A 19,681-nucleotide genomic window follows, 5' to 3' on the forward strand; every position below is an offset into this window, starting at 1 on the left:
AACAATTGATTTCAGGTAACTGTTTTGATAAAAAATGTCAAAAAATTTTTTTTAATTTTTTAAATTAAATTTTTTAAAAAATTTTTTAATAAAAAATGTCAAAAATATTTTTATTTCTCCTAGATTTTTAATATGTTATTCTTGATGATAAATACTACAAAAAACCGTTGAAAAACCTTTTGTAGGAATTTTTTTGGGGTTCAAGCCAAAAATTTCATATATTGACCCGACTATTGGGCTTACATGACTAGACTATCACATGCAACAACCTACATTATGAAACAAAGTTATGATGTTTTTGTTGGACTGTAGTTGCCAATTCAATAAGATGCCAATTCCTAAGTCATCAGAAAAATGAAGGGACCCAAAAAGCTATCGACTTACATGTCTTTTTTGTGTTTTCTTCAAAATTTTCTTAAGCTTAATTTGAGGCCTTGCTGAACCCATATTCATCTAGATCAGGGATGGGCAAGCTTTTTAGATCGGGGGCCAAAAAATATTTAAACTTAGACAAACGGGCCATGCGAGTGCATGAAACGGACAAGAGTGATAAAACTACAGTTTATTAACAACATTGTTTGCAATAATAAGCTTGTTAAAGATGAACTGATAAACAAAACTTGCACGAAAATTATTTACATTTATTTACTGTCTGAACAAGGTCCTTAAGCTACATTTTTTGCCAAAGTAACAAATTTTGGAGTTATTTTAGTTGTGGCGATTGTCAGAACAGATTTTAGGTGAGCATCAGTCAATTGAGATCTGTGCTTCGATTTGTTGAAATTCATCAAGCTGAAAGTCTGTTCACAAATATAAGTGGAGCCAAACAGCACCAACATACTCTGTGCCACCTTTCGAATTTTTGGAAATCTGGCATTACATAATGAAGCGTAAAAGTCATTCAGCTTCAAGGCTTCGAATTTCTCTTTTAAAAGGTAGTCAGTCTGAAGATCGATTAACTCCAATTGTAACTCCTTCGGTGCTGTCACAGCAACTTGAGACAAGGGAGATGAGATGATTTGAAACGATTTTTCGAGTTTTTAGAAATCAAGAAATCTACGACAGAATTCATGATGCAGATCAACTAGTAATTTGCTGTGTTTATTCGCATGTTTACGGGCTTCTTTTATCGTCAATAGAGTGGGAAAATGGACAAAAAAATTGTTAAGCATTTGCTCTGAAAATAAATTCAATTTACATTTGAAAGCTTTTACATTTGTATACATTTCGTGAACGAAAAGGTTTTTCCCTTGAAGTTTCGCATTTAACTCATTCATGTGCGTTAGTATGTCCACAGCAAACACAAAATCGCAAAACCAATTTTCGTCTTCCAGCTCAGGAAAATCATCAGCTTTATCGATTGCCTTCAAAAATAAGCTAATGGCCTCCTTAAGTTCCCATACGCGTTTACATGCTTTCCCTAAACTTAACCAGCGCACGTGAGAATGGTAAAGTAAGTCCTGGTGATCAGTATCAATTTCCTCAAGAAACTTTATAAACTGTCGGTGGTGAATTCCTCTCCCTTTTATGAAGTTGATCAGTTTTACCACTGGCTTCACTACATGATTAAGCTGCAATACACACTTATAGAATACTTCCTGATGGATGATGCAGTGCAAAAAAGTTATATGCATCTCAGAGTTTTCCTCTTTCACTTTATCTTGAAGCCTTTTTAGAAGCCCACTGTTTTTTCCCGTCAGGTTTGGCGATCCATCCGTGGTGACATTCACAAGTTTGTTCCAAGGTAGTTTCAGCCGCTCAATCACACCAGACCCTTTGATAAAAAGGTCCTCTCCTCGTATTTTCCCCTTTAGCGATTCCATTGCCAACAGCTAGTTCTTCTGTTATCTCAAAACTGTCATTAATCCCTCTGATAAAAATCAAAAGCTGGGCGGTGTCTTTTACGTCGTTACTTTCGTCCAACGGCAGCGAATAAAATACAAATGAATCTGCTTTTCCTTTCAGCTCACTGGCTTAGTGCTCATCAATTCGTTCTACTTGGCGAGTTACTGTTTTGCGTGATAAAGTAATTTGCTCATATTTACTTTTTGTATCTGGACACAAGAGACCTGCTGTCTCTACCATGCACTGCTTGATAAACTCTCCATCGGAAAATGGCTTGCTTGCTTTTGCTATTTTAAAAGCCAGTAAAAAGCTTGCCTGGGTGATTGACTGATGAACGGCACTTTGCTGAAAAAGAGTATTTTGTTGAATCCGAAAGTTGGTTGTTAATCTCTGCGCTGCAGCTTCTCGTTGTTGAGTTGACTGGCTGCTAAAGTAGTTAGGGTGGTTAGTGTTAAAATGGCGGCGAATGTTGTATTCTTTTAATACAGCAACAGTTTTTTGGCATATCAGGCATACGGTTGATCCGACCTCAGTAACAAAATATTTGGTTGTCCACTCTTTTTTGAATGCTCTGCGCTCGCTATCGATTTTTCGTTTCTTTGAAGCACTCATTTCGATAAAAACTATTTAGTAATAATTTAGCTAGCTAGTAACCACAAAACCTTATTGAGCATTCCACACTGAAATTGCTACCTACACTTAAGAATCACTTGTTAAACTTTGACATTCACAAAGCCTCAAAAACATTACTAAAAGAGCTGTTCTATACAAATCTGTAAGTATTTGCAACCTTGCTAGCTTAGCCTGCAGCTTGTTCTACGTAGTACAGATCAACAACAATCGTGTGATTGAAAAGTCGCAAACAAATTTTCAACAATTGTTTTGCAGTGGTTCCCAAATTTTATCTACTCGAGTACCATTTTTTTGGTTCATGCAGCGTTCTCGTACCACCTAAATTGTAGGACTACAAAAACTGACTTCAAGGATTTATTACGTAGTAATAAATGATGTTCTATTTCGTCACAAAGAAACCCTGTTTTACAATCCAATGCGTGAATACCCTAAAGAATTAGTATTTAGTAGGGAATATAGCATAAAATTTCACGCTTTACCGAATTTATGTGAATTAAAATAATGCCGACGACAATAAAAGATCATTTGCGATCGTTTGGTTTGAAATTGATAAGTTGCTCGCGCACCACCTGGAAGTCACCTTCGTGTACCACTAGTGGTACGCGTACCATAGTTTGGGAACCACTGTTTTATTGTGACGGAACAATGAACCAAATTAACAATGCTTAGTTGTGACAAAGTTTGTACGGGCCGGATTAAATAACCCAACGAGCCGGATTTGGCCCGCGGGCCGTAGTTTGCCCTCCTCTGATCTAGATGCTGGTTCTTAACTTTTTTCATTTTGCTCTCTTGACATGCAAAAGTATTTTTAAATCCTTCCCTGACTAGGTTAAAAAGATTTCAATAAAGGTAACTATGCAATATCTTTGTAGTGTGTCGCAAATAATAAAGTTGTTATTATTGCATCCCTCAAAAATAGTGTAAGAAAGTCAACAACAGTTATGTGAAACAAGGACTCTTATTTAACGATCAAGCAATGAGCTAGAAACCTTAACAAGCACAAAAATCATATGCTGGTGCAAAACAAGCCTAAAATTATTGAACCTGTGGCACGGTGGCATATTTAGGATTGGGCTGAGGTGTGTCGCAAAAGAGTTTCAAAAACTGGATCTAAAATTTCCGTGTCCTAAAATTTGCTTTAAACAGTGTTTTCACTGTTGTTGCATTTTGAATTGGAGGTATTATCATATTTTGTCAAATAGCATCATGGGGTAATTAATTGAAATTATTTTTAAAACAAGCTTATGAGTTTATCCACTTTACACTGGGCTTAGGTTGAGGCGGAACAAATTTGCAATGCTTTATTAAGCTCGCGGTTAATTAATTAGTCGACTTTTATTCATGAGGCTTTGAAATAAATTTTTAGTAATACCGCTGTGTGAGATTTACAAAAAAAAGTGATCCAAAGTTTGTGTTTTTAATTCATATTTCAACATGTGAGAAAGCCAAAGATTCAGCTGTTTGTTCTTTTAAGTTAGATTGTTGTTGTTTCCAAGTCAGCGACAGCGGCATAGTTTATACGTTTTAATTCATGCCATGCTTCAGCAGGTGTGTATGTTTTTTAATGTTTACTAAAACATTACTTGATAGTAATGAGGTGATGGATGATTTTTCTGTTATTTTAAGACTATTGATTGGAAATAGCTTTTCTTGGGTATTTTGTGAATAATATGAAATGAATGTACTGAGCAGCATTGAAGCTTAAGAACCCCCCCCCCCCCTAGTTTTTCAAGCCAAGAATATGTTTTTAACATATACTTGGTGTATAAGCTTCTGTCGCGTTTTTGTCCAACGAAAAACCTAACATAATAGTATGCTCCGAATGCAAAGGTATTAATAACGGAAGTTAAATGTCAGCCAAAAAGCATTGCAATTACTTTTTTGTCGACACACATAATTTTCAACAAGACGTCAATAGACTTGAACTATACCTTCGCTTGTAAAAGTCTTGTAAAATTTTGTTATTTAAAGATGATCACAAGCGGTCTGTTTATCGCATGAACATAATTTAGCCAATGAAAAATAAATTTTTTTACTGATTTTAGTCGGGTTTGTAAGCCCCATCTTGTTTTTTGGACCAATACTTTAAAAAGGGTTTATACACCGGTATATGCGGTATGCAATGAAGGAAAAAGTTCCAGCACTAAAATTAACTAGTTTATTCATTTTTTTTTCATTTTGTCTGTAAAAATTTGAATAATATAATCTACCTGGTCGGTTTGGTCAATTTGCAAAACAAAAGCTACTTTAACTCTTTTTCTTACTATGTGATTGATTATTATTATCTAACTACTCGGATATAGAGTGTTGTATATACTTAATATATAACAGAATGTTTTTGCATAATTATATAAGAATTTTTTTGAAAAATGTTTGTAGTTTATTTCAGTATAATCTGTATAATTTACAGTTCTATAAGCAAAGTTTTTATTTTATAGAGTTATTGTTCACTTTTTGAAAATAACAGGTTAATCTATTGATATCTAAACGCTGCTATTGAGTGTACTTTTTCTGTAGATGCTTTTGTACATTTTGCTTAGATGTCCTCATCAAAGAAAATGTTTCTTGTCAGGTAGGATTTTTGTTTTCCTTTTTTTCAGTTAAGTCGCAAGTAACTACCGGTATAGCTAAAAATTCTGTATGATTTGCTACTCTTTTTTCACTCTTTGTTTTTTAATGTATGCAATATATCAAATACAATACTATGTGTGAAAAAGTTTCTTCTAAACAAATGTTGCATGTAAACTGTCCTCAGTGCAAGTATTATGTGTAATTATCATTGGTTGCTGCTTCATGAGGTTACTTTGGGACGAATAATTGTAAGATTCTTTAGCCTGTCTCCAATGTTGCTTGGCCTCAGTACGGGCCAAAAAATAATGCTGCTGTGCAAGGTGTACATAGCATGGAATTACAACAATGATGGTTAGCATGGCCACCAAGCCCACAATACGCTTCTGTTAAAACTAAACAAAACTAAAGCTAAATAAACCGAAACTGACGAAACCAGAACACTGAAAGCTTCATCATTGTTTGCCCAAAAACGACATTCAGGGAATGCTTAGGAGCTGTTATTTTGAACATAGACAGTAAAAATAGACTTCACCAAAATAAATACCATCCTAGGGATCAAACTCTCGCTTTTGTGGCAAATTTGTGAAAATTATGTTATAAATTTCTGAATTATTCTGAATAATTCACCAAGATTAAATTTCGTTATAGGTAAAATCTGAAAGTATTGCCACAATCTAGTAGATTTTATTCTTGAACCGGCTACTACTGTGCAGCAAAAAGACCATGCAATATTGTCTGACTGTATGTATGTAATAAGTTGTCAATTTATGAGTTATCAACCAAAGGCTTTACTGAAATTAACTTACCTTAGAACGCAGTTATATAAGATTGCAGTAGTGTACAGAATCTCCCAAGGCAGTCCTGACTTTATTCTATTCTTCAATGCTTCCAAAATAGTCACAAATAAGAATGGATTCAAAAACTGAACCTTGGTGCACCCTAACCTTTACTTCAAACTCGTTTGAGTTCACTGGCTCTGTTTTATTACAATTCGAGGTTTTTCATTCATAACCATCACTGCATTAACGAACTGTGTCAACTAGTGTTTCAGTCATCATTGGTAATCGATTGTTTATTAATCTGACTCCAATAATGTGCAAATTTGTTAGCCGCTTGCTGATTAGTTGAGCGTAATATTATGTTAACCAAGCTGACAGTGTTATTGTTATAGAATTGTAATATTAGTTTATATTGCAACGATTGCTCTTTTCCGAACACATTTATGCTTTTAATATCACTGCGAAACTAGGCTGCACGTCGAGAGAACACATTGTGGGAACTGTTTACGCAATCCGGAAGTAATAGAAAAATAGGACACGTACTAAACAAGGGTAAAAAATATAACACTGCCTTTCATAGTCAATAAAGAAATCAATTTGGTTGGAATAAGGGCCAATAAAGACAGCTAGTGTAAAACCATTCTTCTCATCGCCCAAGTCTGTATTTCTAGGGAACCTGCCACCGTTTTGCATAATCTTATCCCATACACTGCCATGCTATATTTCAAAAGCTCTACAGAGCTTTACACCTTTCCTTTGGATTTCGGTACAACAGTTCTGAACTCAATACGAATGCGATTCGTTTTTGAAAAATGACCTGGAATGAAATTTTCTAATTGTTGAGAACCAGGATTGTGAGTTTGAAATTGTGTTCGTTCTTTTATAGAATAGCGAGAACACCAGCGCGATGATTTTTTCACTAAAAATCGAGAACGTGAATAATGCTGTTTTTAAGAGTGGTTGCCTAGCTGTAGTTTTCGATTGTATACCAGTTTTTTGACTCCACTCATCAGAAATAAAAACCCTTAGATTTGAGAATGATTGGAACTCGATGTATTGTGGGAATTCAGTTCAGCTAAATGATACAATTATTGAAGGAATAAACTTGACTGTAAGAGTTTAATAATTTTGAATATTGAATTTTTTCGAATTGTAAATTATACAATTCTACCTTTATTGCCCTGCACTGTAATTTGTTGTTTAATCCATGCAGATCAATGTTTTGCATTTTTGAATTGTGACTTTGTATTTGACTTACATTTAAAGTTTTGAGATAGATGTTCTTACTATCTAGAATGGATTGAATAAAATATATGACTATATGTTTTCTTCTTAAGGATTTGGCTTAGCAACGGTGTTACAAAATTAGTGTGCTCCAGATATAAGAAAACCTAAATATTCTGAGGTTGGACTTAATAATCACCAATATATACCTTCAAAGCAGTTTAGTTCAATTACAGATAACAAGAACACATACAGCACAGAAACAGCTTACCACAACCCCCTAAATTTTTTGTAAATGTAAAAGAACCACTGTTCTACCTACTGTTTTAACTATTTGTCACTTGTTCAGTAGATATAAATAGATTGTGTTTATGACAGTGTCAGGTAATAAGAATACCACAAAAACAGTAAAAAGCATACTCTTTTGCATTTTCTTGTTTGTCTGTCAAGTATTAATGTTGGGCCCATTTTGCTTAATGTAAACAGGAGTGCCACATTTGCTTTGATGCAGCTTCTGTAGATATATGTTTAGTGTCACGTCTCTGTTTGTTCTGTATTTCTTTGTTGACTTGTCTAATAGTGTATGAAGTGAATTTAGATTAGTTTTAATTGTTTGCTTTATCTTTAGCATCTCTCCATTAGCCCATGGTTGTGTTTTCTTTGTATTGAAAAAAGTAGACATGGTTTTCTGATTAGACGTGATGGTTGGTTCGAATCTTTGAACTCATTTGTGTATAAAGATTTTTCGACAAAGGATGCAGAAGTAAGTCTGTCAAATTTTATTTCTCACAATATGAAAATTTCATTAAAAGTAAAATTTTTTTATATTGTCTAAGATAATGGAATTGCCAGCGGTTGTTCCACTTAATGAACGAAGACCAATTCGTGTTCTATCATTATTTGATGGAATATGTACTGGTTAGTATTGATACTTGCCTTATGAAATACATTTTTATCACTATTTTAGTCATTTTACATCAATAGGTATAATCCATTTGTACATTTTGTATACTGCTAGAGTGCTAGTAACAGAGAAACATGAACATTTGCCATCCCTATTATATGTTAACTTTAGTAGAATTTACCTTAAAGATTTAAAGATGATTATGGTAATCTACAAACAATTTTATCATGAATATAGTTTTTCCATGTAAGACCAATGCTAACGTGTCTTTGGTTCTCTGTTAATGAAAATATGTTTCTATTCTTTAATTATGACTTCAAAAGGACCAATCTGCAGTTTTAACACAATTCCTTTTATTGTCAAAAAATAAGTATTATCGGTATACATGTTTTATTTAAGTGGTTAAGCAGTAATATCATAAATAAGTGACAAAAATGCAAATTAATCGCATTGTCACTTAAACGGCTGCTCTTATTACGTTACAATAAAAAACACAATAAGTATGACTCAAGTAGTTTGATCCATTATGAGTAGAATGTTTCGCGTGGCTGCCAAGTGAAGTGATAAGGCTGCCAGGAATCATTTGCATTGAATTACCCTAAACCAGCTTACCATTGGTGTGTTTGTACCCGTGAATGTAAATTCTAAGCTGCAGTTCAGTCTAGGCTGTAGGCGCTAGCATAGTCCTGTGCTTACAACTGCCATAAAAACACGAATGATTTACAGTGCTGCCATCGGTGACATTCCTATGCTGAAGATATGTATTACTTGCTACTAATCACCTGCCTATGCCTACTACTATATCTAATCCAAACCTCTAGTAATAAAAGATGCCAAATTTGCGACACAATTTTGGCATAACTGCTTAACCATTGCATATCATTAAGAATCGAGGATTTGCCCCTTAATGTAAGCTTGTTTGTGCTGTAACATGTTTGCCTGTAGAACATTGATGAGGTTTTGCACTCATTAACATTGACAAGTTAAGGTTTTCACTGCTGGTAGAACAGTGTAGCCATGACATGATAGCGACTTCTGCTGTGAGTACTATGAAAGTCACAAATACCACACTTTTCAAAATCCAGGTTATTCTAAAAAGGTCATCACATGAAACATGGAAAATGCACAATGCGAATAGAACTTCATTAAAATTAGCTATGTGGCAAACTCGTGTCACTATTGAATGATCATTCTTGCCGTCACATATAATTGTTCATTTCTAACATAAATCATCTGAAAAACATTTGCAACACGAAAATAATTCCCTGTGACCAAGGTCATTAGATTGAGGAAAGAAAAAACGCTGTTCCAATGCTCTATGCTCCGCACTGTTCGGAAGCAAACACAACAATTTGTATTAGTGTTATCCCACTCGAACAAATAGTTTTTGTATTTTAACCAACTGATTAACCGGATAATAAATGGTACGCATGAAGCAACCATTTTCATAAATTTCAGAGAAACAAAATGGATTGTAGTGTCTCTATGACTAAAATTCTTTAAGTATGATGCAAGTTTAGAAAGATCACATTTATATACAAAAAATTCACAAATTCTTAATGTTTATTTATTTTATTGTTTTTTATGTCGTAAATTTAAAATCATACAATCGGTATCAAAGTTTTGGGCTAAATCCCTAGAAAAATCTTCAAATAAATAATTTCCTGCATAGTCTTCAACTTGCAATGTACCTACAAAAATCCTAAGGCCTTGAGGTTAACTTCTTATAGTTACCATTGTATTTCAATCACTTTGTATATTCTTTGTGTCTTGAAAAGGAAACAGGACAAAGAGCTGTGAATAAAAATTTTAGTTTATTTCAATTGGAAGTCAATCATCACTTTTGGTAATGTGAACTAACTGCCGGGCTGTAGGTTGCCTGAATCTGAAAGCAAGAGTGTCCAAAGTTTGTGAAAAGGCGAAATAAAAATATAAAAACGCATTAATAATGTTATTCAATTGTTATTGGATAACCACAATTGTCTTGAGTAGTCAATCAGCAGTTAGACCCTGTTAGGCAGTATTTGAAATGACGTTTTTTAGGTTTCTTAGTACTACATGAAAGTTTATCGAAATATTTTTATTGCAGGGTTACTTGCACTGAAAAAACTTAATATTATGGTAGAATGTTATTATGCATCAGAAATTGACCTGGAAGCTATTTGTGTGGCTCAAGTGCAACATAGTCATCAGGTTGTTCATATTGGTGATATTCGAAAAATTTATGATAAACAGGTTAGTGGGTTATGTTTCTATTATGGTACTGACTAAATATTTTGTATTTCTGTAAACAAGCGTGATGTGTGCTGCGTAGAACATATTGTGATACCTAAACCAGAATAATCCTTTCGAACAAGATATTCAAAATAGAGATTTTTCTATATTGGTAAGGTGTTTGGATAGCTTTTAGAGTTTGTTAGTTAAATCATAGCTATAAAATAAATTGCCAAAAAGTATGCTTTGGACTCTTGTTGTGGAGTTTAGATTATTTTGGTTTTGGGATTAAGGCAAGTGCCTTTAATGCATCTAAATTGAACTTAAGTGGCATTGTTTGTTCGGTACTATGACACTTTATCGAAAGACACTTTATCGAACGACACTTTATCGAACGACAGTTAATCGAAGCGACAGATGATCGAACGACTCTTTATCGAACCACAGTTAATCGAACCGACGGTAAATCGAATGACACTTTATCGAACCGACAGCCGATCGAACGACACTTTATCGAACCGACAGTTGATCAAACCGACAGTTGATCGAACGACACTTTATCGAACCGACAGTTCAAGCAAGATTTTTGCGTGTTTCTCAAACATTGAGACAATAAGCCATTGTGATGTGCGGTCTTTGTAATGGTGTACATCAGGGGTGTCAAACTCAATCGCACCAGGGGCCTAAACTCAAAACTTATTTAACGCCGCGGGCCGGTCAAGGATAAAACTTGATTGAACATTTCGTGACAAGAAACATGAGTTGGAACAGGCAGCGAAACAACACCAAATTTTGATGTTTTTGACAATTTTTGACTGGGCTATTTTTGATTATTCTTCTATTACATCGGTATGTTTCATTTTTCTCTTTGCAAAAGCATTAAAGAATTAACAAACAATAAAGAAAAAAGCAGCCCAGATTACCAGCGTTGGAATAAATCGATTTATTCTGTCGTATTGTGGGGCAACTGCTGTGCTGCTGTAGGCCTATTTTACGATTTGTTATAATCTTGTTTCTTGCTTGAAAAAAGTAAGTTTTACTATACAATGATCTCGCGGGCCAGAAATAGTTCAATGTATAAAATAACATTGCGGGCCAAGTTTTAATGTAAAGCGGGCCGGGAGTTTGACACGTATGGTGTACATTAATGAATTGTGATGTATATATCATAAAGTTGACGATTTATATTTTATATCTATATTTTATATTTCCATCGTAAAGTTGACGATTTATATTTTATATCTATATTTTATATTTGTATCATAAAGTGTACGATTTCGCATGGCGGCCGGCCCGCCCACATATTAATAAGATATCACAAGAATACGCACGAGAATCACTAAGTACGAGATTGTCTGTACAGTAGACTAGACTAGTCATTATAGATACAAAGAGTAAGGAATTGAAGGCAAAATTTCATAGCAAGGGGCATATCGCTGCCTGACTTTTACACAAAGTAGCTTCTTGAAAGTGGTCTTTATCCCAGCTTGACCGACAGCGCAAAAGAAATGGCTTCGATGCTTGGTAGCACGTACACATGTGAACAAATGTTTTCAACAATGAAATTCACGAAGAGCAAGCTAAGATCACGCATTTCCGACGCCTATTTAGAAAATGTTCTGGTTCTTGCTTCATCTGACTTGTCACCAGATGTTGAAAAACTTTCACAAAGCAAGCAGCATCAAGTGTCACTTTAATGCTGTAACTCAATGCTTTAATGCTGTAACTTACTGGAGATGTGAGGACTACCTCAAATGTAAAAGCCGTCTATCCACAGCCGAGGACGACAGCCTCATGAGAGCACCATGTGAGCACAGTCATCCACCAAACCCTGCACGTGTTATAGTTGCGAGAGCAAAAGCCAGCATGCGAGATCGAGCAGTCAATTCAGTCGTTACGCTTCAATGCGGAAAGAGCAAAATTATATAAATATCACAATATCTCAAAAATTACAAAATCCAACTTTATCAAACAAACATGGACAGATAGCTGAACATTTTTTATGAAAAGTCACCAAATTTCAATTTTCTACAGCAAACAATGCAACTGTACACCACGTTTTGCTATAACTGTGTGCGGGAGAAGCAACAGTCGATTCGATCAACTGTCGCTTTGATCAACTGTCGGTTCGATAAAGTGTCGTTCGATCAACTGTCGGTTCGATAAAGTGTCGTTCGATCAACTGTCGGTTCGATCAGCTGTCGTTTCGATTAAGTGTCGTTCGATAAACTGTCGTTCGATTAAGTGTCGTTCGATTAAGTGTCGTTCGATAAAGTATCTTTCGATTAGGTGTCGGGTCACGTGATTGTTCATAGTGTGTTTTGTTGAACTCGCTTTTAAATTAAATTTTCCATCTTTTTTGAAGTTGTGCTAACCTCAGCATATCCAGGGCACTTGACAAAACCCTTTTCCACTGGCAAATAACCATCCAGTTTTGTGCTTATGCAACTACATGAATCCGTAAAAAGTTTTCAAAAAAATTTAAAATGTTGTGCTGTGATGTGCCTGATTAAGAAATATTTTGAGTTCAAAATCCGTATCATTTGTAGTTCTTGAGATGTAGAATTGTTCTCATGTGAGAACGTTGCTTGGTAAATAAGGGATCACGTCAATTAACCGTGAACAAACTAACCGGCGACAATTGGTCTTGATCAACTGACCATCAACAAATTGGCCGGCGACACAAGTCAACCGCTATGCATTTTAACCGTACATATAATATACTACCATTAACTTAAACGCAATAATTCAGCACTTGCACGATCAATTTACCTCCCAGTCAATTTTGATTCCGGTCAGTTGGTTCTAGGTCAATTTACGTCACGGTCAGTTGTCCCCGGTTAGTTTGTTCGCGGTCAATTTCACACGGTTAATTGTCGTAGAATCGGTAAATAGCACTTTTTATTTTACTTTACACTTTTTAATACCAAAGGATGTCTGAGGTTGTTCATATGGTCTGGCTGTGTTTGGAACGTCATCAAGTGTTCTTAAAGTTCTTAATTAAGAACTAAAATATAGTACTCGAAAATGTAACGACGTTATCATGAAGCCAATTTATCATTTCTTACCTAAAAATTTAAAAGAAATTTTCTGACAATTATACTGGTAAAACGCGATACTGCTAAAAATACGTTGTATTTTTTCACAATGAAAAGTTCCGTTGGACTTGAAGCATATGTAATGTAACAAAAAAATTTGCATTAAACCCTGCTCGCTCATATCGAATGATAAAATATTTCAGGATATGCTGATATAAAGATAATGACATTGCTCTTTCAAAATATTTGCTGAGACATGAAGAAACATGACTATTACATTTTTCACTAAATCAGTTGTTTTTCTACCTAAGCCATACAGGCATGTGATTTTGATGATAATTGTTTGTTTTTTGTAATGATGGAAAAACAATGCTGTCAGACGAACAGAACAAAACATAACAAATACTTACACACAACTGAGAAGTTTTCTACAAAATTGCATTAACTGCAATGATCACAGATAAAGTTGTTGCAATAGCTAGGAAAGCAAGCTTCATGTGCCATATTGAGCTCAACCTCCCACTGGAGCAGAATTAGAATAATTGTCACTGCAAATTATGCAAAACCACTATTATTTTTAAAATTTTTCTTGACCTTTTTTGTTGACAGGTTTTGCTTTTCACCTTTGTGCCTCTTCCTGCTTCTTCTTTTCAGAGGTATAGGTAACTACAGCTGGTTGCCTCTGGTTTTTGATTTGGTAGGTTTTTATTTCTTTTAATAAACCACTAAACCAATCTGGCCCAGCAGTCTTGTTTGAATCCCATTAAAGTGGGTGTCTGATAGTGTTTGCAACTGAAAATTCATAAGCCAAATTTTGAAATGTTAGTGGTGACAGCCCAAAATATATCTTCGATGCTTTAAAAAAATAGTTCACAAATAGTTTCTCGTGCACCAATATGAAAATGAGACCAGTAGCTTTCTATCCAACTTCATGTTTTTTCAGTTCATTGCCAAATCGTTAACGTGTCATGAAGCTTTTCTAAAGAAACACGGAATAACCGAGGTTACTAGACTAATGTAAGGGTGTCTCTATAAGCACCAATGAAAAATGCTCTCATATTACTGCAGCCAACTTCACGAAGTGATTCCCGGTAATTTTTGACACTCTTTGCAGCTTCCTGATAAGCTGTTAAGGGTTTAACACCCTTTTCATTTTTATTATTAAGTCATTATGTTCAAGCAATTTCTACACAGTATATAAGTAAACAACATTAAAAAGCAAACAGATACATCATGATTTGTTACATGTTCTATCATTTTACCCCACATAGATCTTGACTGGTAGCTACAGTTACATGCTGAAGATTAAACAAAACTAGTCATATTTAAAAGGCTGTTTGATACAAAAACTTGCATCATTAAATATACTGAAAACACCCACGCTGTTAAAAATAGCTTGCATGTAACCCTAACAGTCAATTTTTAGTGGAGGCATAGAATTTTTGAAACTGTACCTCTCACAACCTTAAGAAAGAAGGAAACAATCCAGATTTCTTCAAGATATCAATAATCACATAATAAACGTTTTATTTTATTTTTTGTAAGGGTTGTAACAACCCGCCCCTGTAACATTTCTCCTGGGCTTCCCCAAAACATTTAAGATCATGTATTACAGTTAATGATATTGTATTGTCGGCTAAGCATAGGGTGTTGTTTTTACTAACTATTTTTGCTCCAATATTAACTTCACATACAGTGGCTCTTAAACCGGTAGGCGCAAGAAATGGCAAACTTTTTATGAGTTACGACTAAACATGCTTTCACAACCAAGCTAGACAATCAATTTCTGTCTGTTGTCAAATATTTGGCTTCCAAAAAGCTGCTACATGCTTCCCATTGATGAAAGTTGTATGCAAATAAATTGGTGTTCTGTTTAATGTTTTTGATTTTACAATAGGCAAGTTTTTGGTATCACAAAGAGGGGCTCATCTCAAAAATCAAAAATTTAGTGACAGGATGCAACCTTGACATGTTTCGTTTCCTGGCTTGAAACATGTTGTGTCTTCATATTGTGGCTTCTTTGTCGCAATACAGCGATTTCATGAGATTTAACAAGTGCATTGAAGATCCAAAAAGTACATTGTGTTTTGTAGGATAGCATCAAGCATTTGTGGGTAGGAAATATCCCTAGGTTTGGCCGAAGCTACCAACTACAAAGGCATGCTTATCATCGACATGTAAGCTAGATGTCGGCGCACATGTGAAGCAGCCACGCCACAGCCTCAAATGTATATCCAACAATCGGATAAAGCATGGTCTACTGTTTGTTCCTTCACCCCACACTCAAAGGCACCAAGCTTTCCACTTCCTATTTGTACAGAATTGTCAAAGGCATTACTCCATTTACATCATTACTGTTTAAGTTAGTTGGTCTTTCTCTTTGCTTTTTCCCAGTAACTTGGTAGGTACCTTCCAACAATATGCTGGTACCAGCGTAGTTTCGTTATAAACTTAGAATTTTACCGTATAGTCAATTGTAAATTCTGACAAACAACAATTATGCTCCAAACACGATTAATGCCACCCATTGTTATTTATCACAACTCACAACAGTTGGCCAGCCGGGAAAGCAAAATTCAGTTAGGATAGAAGTCATTTATGACTTTTTGGAAATATGACAGGTCTTTTCTGCCTCTTAGTGTTCCATTTATGGCACGCCCAGCGAGCCACACTGAAACCTGAGTTCTCAGCTTGTTCTAGTAATTGAAGTGTGGCCGGCAAAAATGGGTGTCTTGTCAAGGTACAAGTGTAACCAAACTTTTTATCAGCCAGGAACTTCCCGCTCGACAGCTAGTCAAATAGCTCTCTTTGCTTTAATAACTTTTAATAGCATTTTCTTAAGTAAAAACAATCATCCTCTTGCTATCAAACCCAAACGTAGACTGACTTAACACTCGTCTACCACTTCTCAGCCGGGCGCAACATTACCAACAAAAAAATTTCCACGCCGCGAAGGAGTCCGTGCGGGACGCTAATTACAGTATTAAGTGGGCCTTTGGGGTAACGTCACAAGAGATAGAATAAAAACATGTGGACCCATGAACAAGTAAAACACGGCAGCACGTGGACAATGGACATACACAAAAACAATACAATGCGAATAAAAACGGTGTATAACGTGATGGATATAAAAACGGTGTATAACGTGATGGATATAAAAACGGTGTATAAAAATAATCTCGTGACACAAGCGTTTAAACAACATCAATAGAAAAGCTTTAAAAGTGTCTCATATGCCAAAGAAAGGTCACATATCTAATTGCTAACAATTGGCAATCAGATTGGAAGTTGAACAATGCAGAATCTCTGCTCAGTGTTGTTAAATTAACAAGTCTGTAAATTGACAATTTAAACTTTTAAAAGTTGCTCCAATATTCTGAACTATGCAAACATACAACTTATTTGATATAGACCTGAGATAAGGAAAGTATTACTTTTAGGCCAGATGTCGGAAAATCAAGGAGTTTATCAAGGCGCAGCCTTTTAAGCATTTGTTTTCCGACAAATATTATGTTTTACTGGCTAATTTTTACGAATGTTAACCTGGAGTACCTATTAATCTATTCTGAAATATTGCTTGAATATTTGGCCACGATAAACATTCTTATTTTAATCATTGACTGCTATCAATAAACAAGCCTTGCAATACTTTTGGTTGTTGCGGCCTAACTAAATCCCAGCAAACCAAAATGTACCGCTAATATAATTTTTATATAAGCCATGATCAGTTTGATGAGAAAGAAAAGAATGATTTGCTATTAACTTTTTTTAATAACACTAAGCTAGTGATTGTACTTGCTTAAACTATGCTACTAAATTTGTCATATATTTACCGTTTAAAAAAAAACACAATATATTTTTAGGACAAGTTGGAAGAACAGTCTTTATGCAAAACTTGCGCAACACATTTTGATAAATTTGATAATGTGTTACATAATTGCACAACACCAAGAACATTGTACCATTCTTAGAGTGGGAAACCTCAGATAGCCTGTTTGTATAAGTTTCTTTTTAAATTGTTACTATGTATTTATTTTTCCACCACAGATCTTTTTTTTTTCAAAAAATGGATATCATCCTATCAGTACGTATTCATACTGACGTCAAAATAGTATTTATACTTTATTGCTTTTTATTGCTAGTAAGAAAAAAAACAGGTACTTTACATCTAAAGGGATATTAATGTTCCGTTGGATCTAGCTACCGTCAATATTTTTGTGCTTGTGTTTTGATACTCTTACAGGTAAAGTATATTTTAATCATTTAATCAAACAAAATTAACATAATTTACATCACAATTTGCAGTTACTTGAATGGGGTCCTTTTGACCTTGTGATTGGTGGAAGTCCTTGTAACGACTTGTCTATTGTTAATCCTGCTAGAAAAGGAATATGGTCAAGTATGATTTTATGTATACTTCTTAATGTTTTTTTCATTTCAATTTATGTGGTTAACGCCAACAACCATAATAGCAAACATCTGGATTAATTATTAAGAATACCAGCAACCTCTCACTAACTTAGCATTGATTCCTACATCATATTTACGATGCTTGTCAATCAGTACTCTTTGTTTTTACCATATGTGACTGGAACAATAATTCAATCGGTCACAGCGAGTTCACAAAGGAAATCTAAGTCAAACTAGTCAGCGAACAGATATATATATGTATATAAACAGATGAGATTCAAGCTTATTTTATCAACAATCATAATTTCAAATAAATTTTGAAAGCTTTGGGTAGTTAGTAAAACTGTCTGCTAGTCAGCTGGCGGGATTCAAACCCACGCTTTCACCAACCAATGCATGTTTTGATTTTTCTATACAGCTTAACATTAGTTACGTTGGTGTATTTTCATTTGTTAATTGCAAGCTATTTCACTAAAAGCTGTGCAAAATGCATAATTAACCAAAGTTAAATCTTAATAACGATGCAAAGTCACCCAAATTATTATTTTATAAACAAACCTTTTCTGATGGTATTTGATGTATTAGTGCTTCATACTATGCTTCACAATCGGTGGAAAACAAAACTTCATTGTCTGCTGATCCCCTCCTATAAAAAGTTATATCCAATGCAACCCTCCCGTTCAAAAATATTGCCCAGCCTTGACACAGACTCCAGAGGTGTTAACATTGGTAGGCTATTTTTGGTTGTGAGCGCTATGCCTTTTCATTTTAGTGAACTCATATGTGTTAATACATCTGAATGGTAAACAGAATTACAGAACGGAATTGATTTCTCTTTGTGACTCTGTACATGTAATTTACACAGTATGTGCAATAATCACAATATCCTACCTGGAGTGACAGAGCATATATAAACGTTCATAAGCTTCAAGTTACGATTACAGTTCTCTGTAAGGTCAGCGAAACCTTCTAATGTACAATAGGGTGACAATCATTCTTCCTACAATTTGTACATGGTATTTTACAGACTTTGTTTGTGTAGTGGCTGCCGGACCAGGCATGAAGATTGATGCAACTGTAGACCTGCTTCTATGTGTTTGTGACACATAACCAAGTTGAAAGAAAAAGTGTTGTGAACTCTGGCTCAAGCTCGACCACTTACAATATTTTATAACCGATAAAGGCTACGTGTTCTTCACAGAAAGCACAAAAAATTAAAGCCAACGAAACTTAAATCACATTAACCTTCATCTAAAAACAGAAAATCTTTATCATGTGTTTTTTGTGTACATACAAAGTGAGTACAACGAGTTACAGTAATTAGGGAGTGCAAGACAGGTCACATGTAGGTGAGTTTTGTTTGAAAAAGGATGTTCATTATCCAACTGAATCCTTTAAAATGAAATAAATTTAGAGTTTGTATTACTCTGTATAGTCTATTGTACTGGTTTTGTTATTTGGTGATGACATAAGGTAAGTACCTGTTGCTAAAAGAGTTTGACACTTATCTCTTAAGGTCTACATTCAAATGCTTGGGTTGTGTTATTCAGTTAAACAACCTTTGGATTTTGGATACCAAGCCTCACTTAAGCACACAACAATCCCATTTTCCCAACATCATTAGTTGATATTAATAATAAGCTTTCAAGAAATTGAACCAATCTGTATAAAATTTACCTTACACAGCTATGATTGTAAACTTAGGTTTTGCATCTAAATGAGTCCTTTACAAAGGTGGTCTTTCCGTAGTTGCAGTGTATTCTTTGACTGGATAATATTTGAGGAAAAACTTCTTGTGGCATTTCTTCTTCTGTTTAGAGACTTTTTTGCAACTGAGATAATGATCTCTGTGACAGTGCAGACAGCAAGGTCAATTTGAATGTGTCAAACTATTACAAGTATGGGAAGGTACATACTGCTCAGAACTCCATTAGACTCCGTCAATTGCACAAGCTTGATTATAAAAATGAACAGAGAAAAGTGACCAAGTTCCAAGGGTTTAAAACATGCAAGGTGGCTATACAGTAATACGATTGTGCTATAAAATAGTAAGTTAGCATGAC

The 19,681-nt window shown here is 34.8% G+C and overlaps 1 protein-coding gene and 1 long non-coding RNA gene across 7 annotated transcripts in view; one reads left to right on the top strand and one right to left on the bottom strand.

Moving 5' to 3' along the window:
* The window catches only part of LOC143470195 (DNA (cytosine-5)-methyltransferase 3A-like), a 70,792-nt gene that overhangs the window by 42,829 nt on the left and 8,282 nt on the right, over positions 1 to 19,681 (top strand). For all 6 annotated transcript variants that reach the window (XM_076968155.1, XM_076968156.1, XM_076968159.1 and 3 more), the window contains 5 exons: positions 4,996 to 5,050; positions 7,681 to 7,815; positions 7,889 to 7,970; positions 10,046 to 10,191; positions 17,514 to 17,607. In XM_076968155.1, coding sequence (XP_076824270.1) covers positions 4,996 to 5,050; positions 7,681 to 7,815; positions 7,889 to 7,970; positions 10,046 to 10,191; positions 17,514 to 17,607 — 512 coding nt within the window. The remainder of the gene's footprint in view (positions 1 to 4,995; positions 5,051 to 7,680; positions 7,816 to 7,888; positions 7,971 to 10,045; positions 10,192 to 17,513; positions 17,608 to 19,681) is intronic.
* On the bottom strand, positions 16,435 to 18,858 carry LOC143470197 (uncharacterized). The gene is made up of 3 exons (XR_013119316.1): positions 18,177 to 18,858; positions 17,518 to 17,583; positions 16,435 to 16,541 (listed from the first exon to the last, which is right to left on the bottom strand). It is a non-coding gene; the product is annotated as an uncharacterized LOC143470197 (long non-coding RNA).

Source organism: Clavelina lepadiformis, chromosome 9, assembly GCF_947623445.1.
Source record: "Clavelina lepadiformis chromosome 9, kaClaLepa1.1, whole genome shotgun sequence".
NCBI lineage: Eukaryota > Metazoa > Chordata > Ascidiacea > Aplousobranchia > Clavelinidae > Clavelina > Clavelina lepadiformis.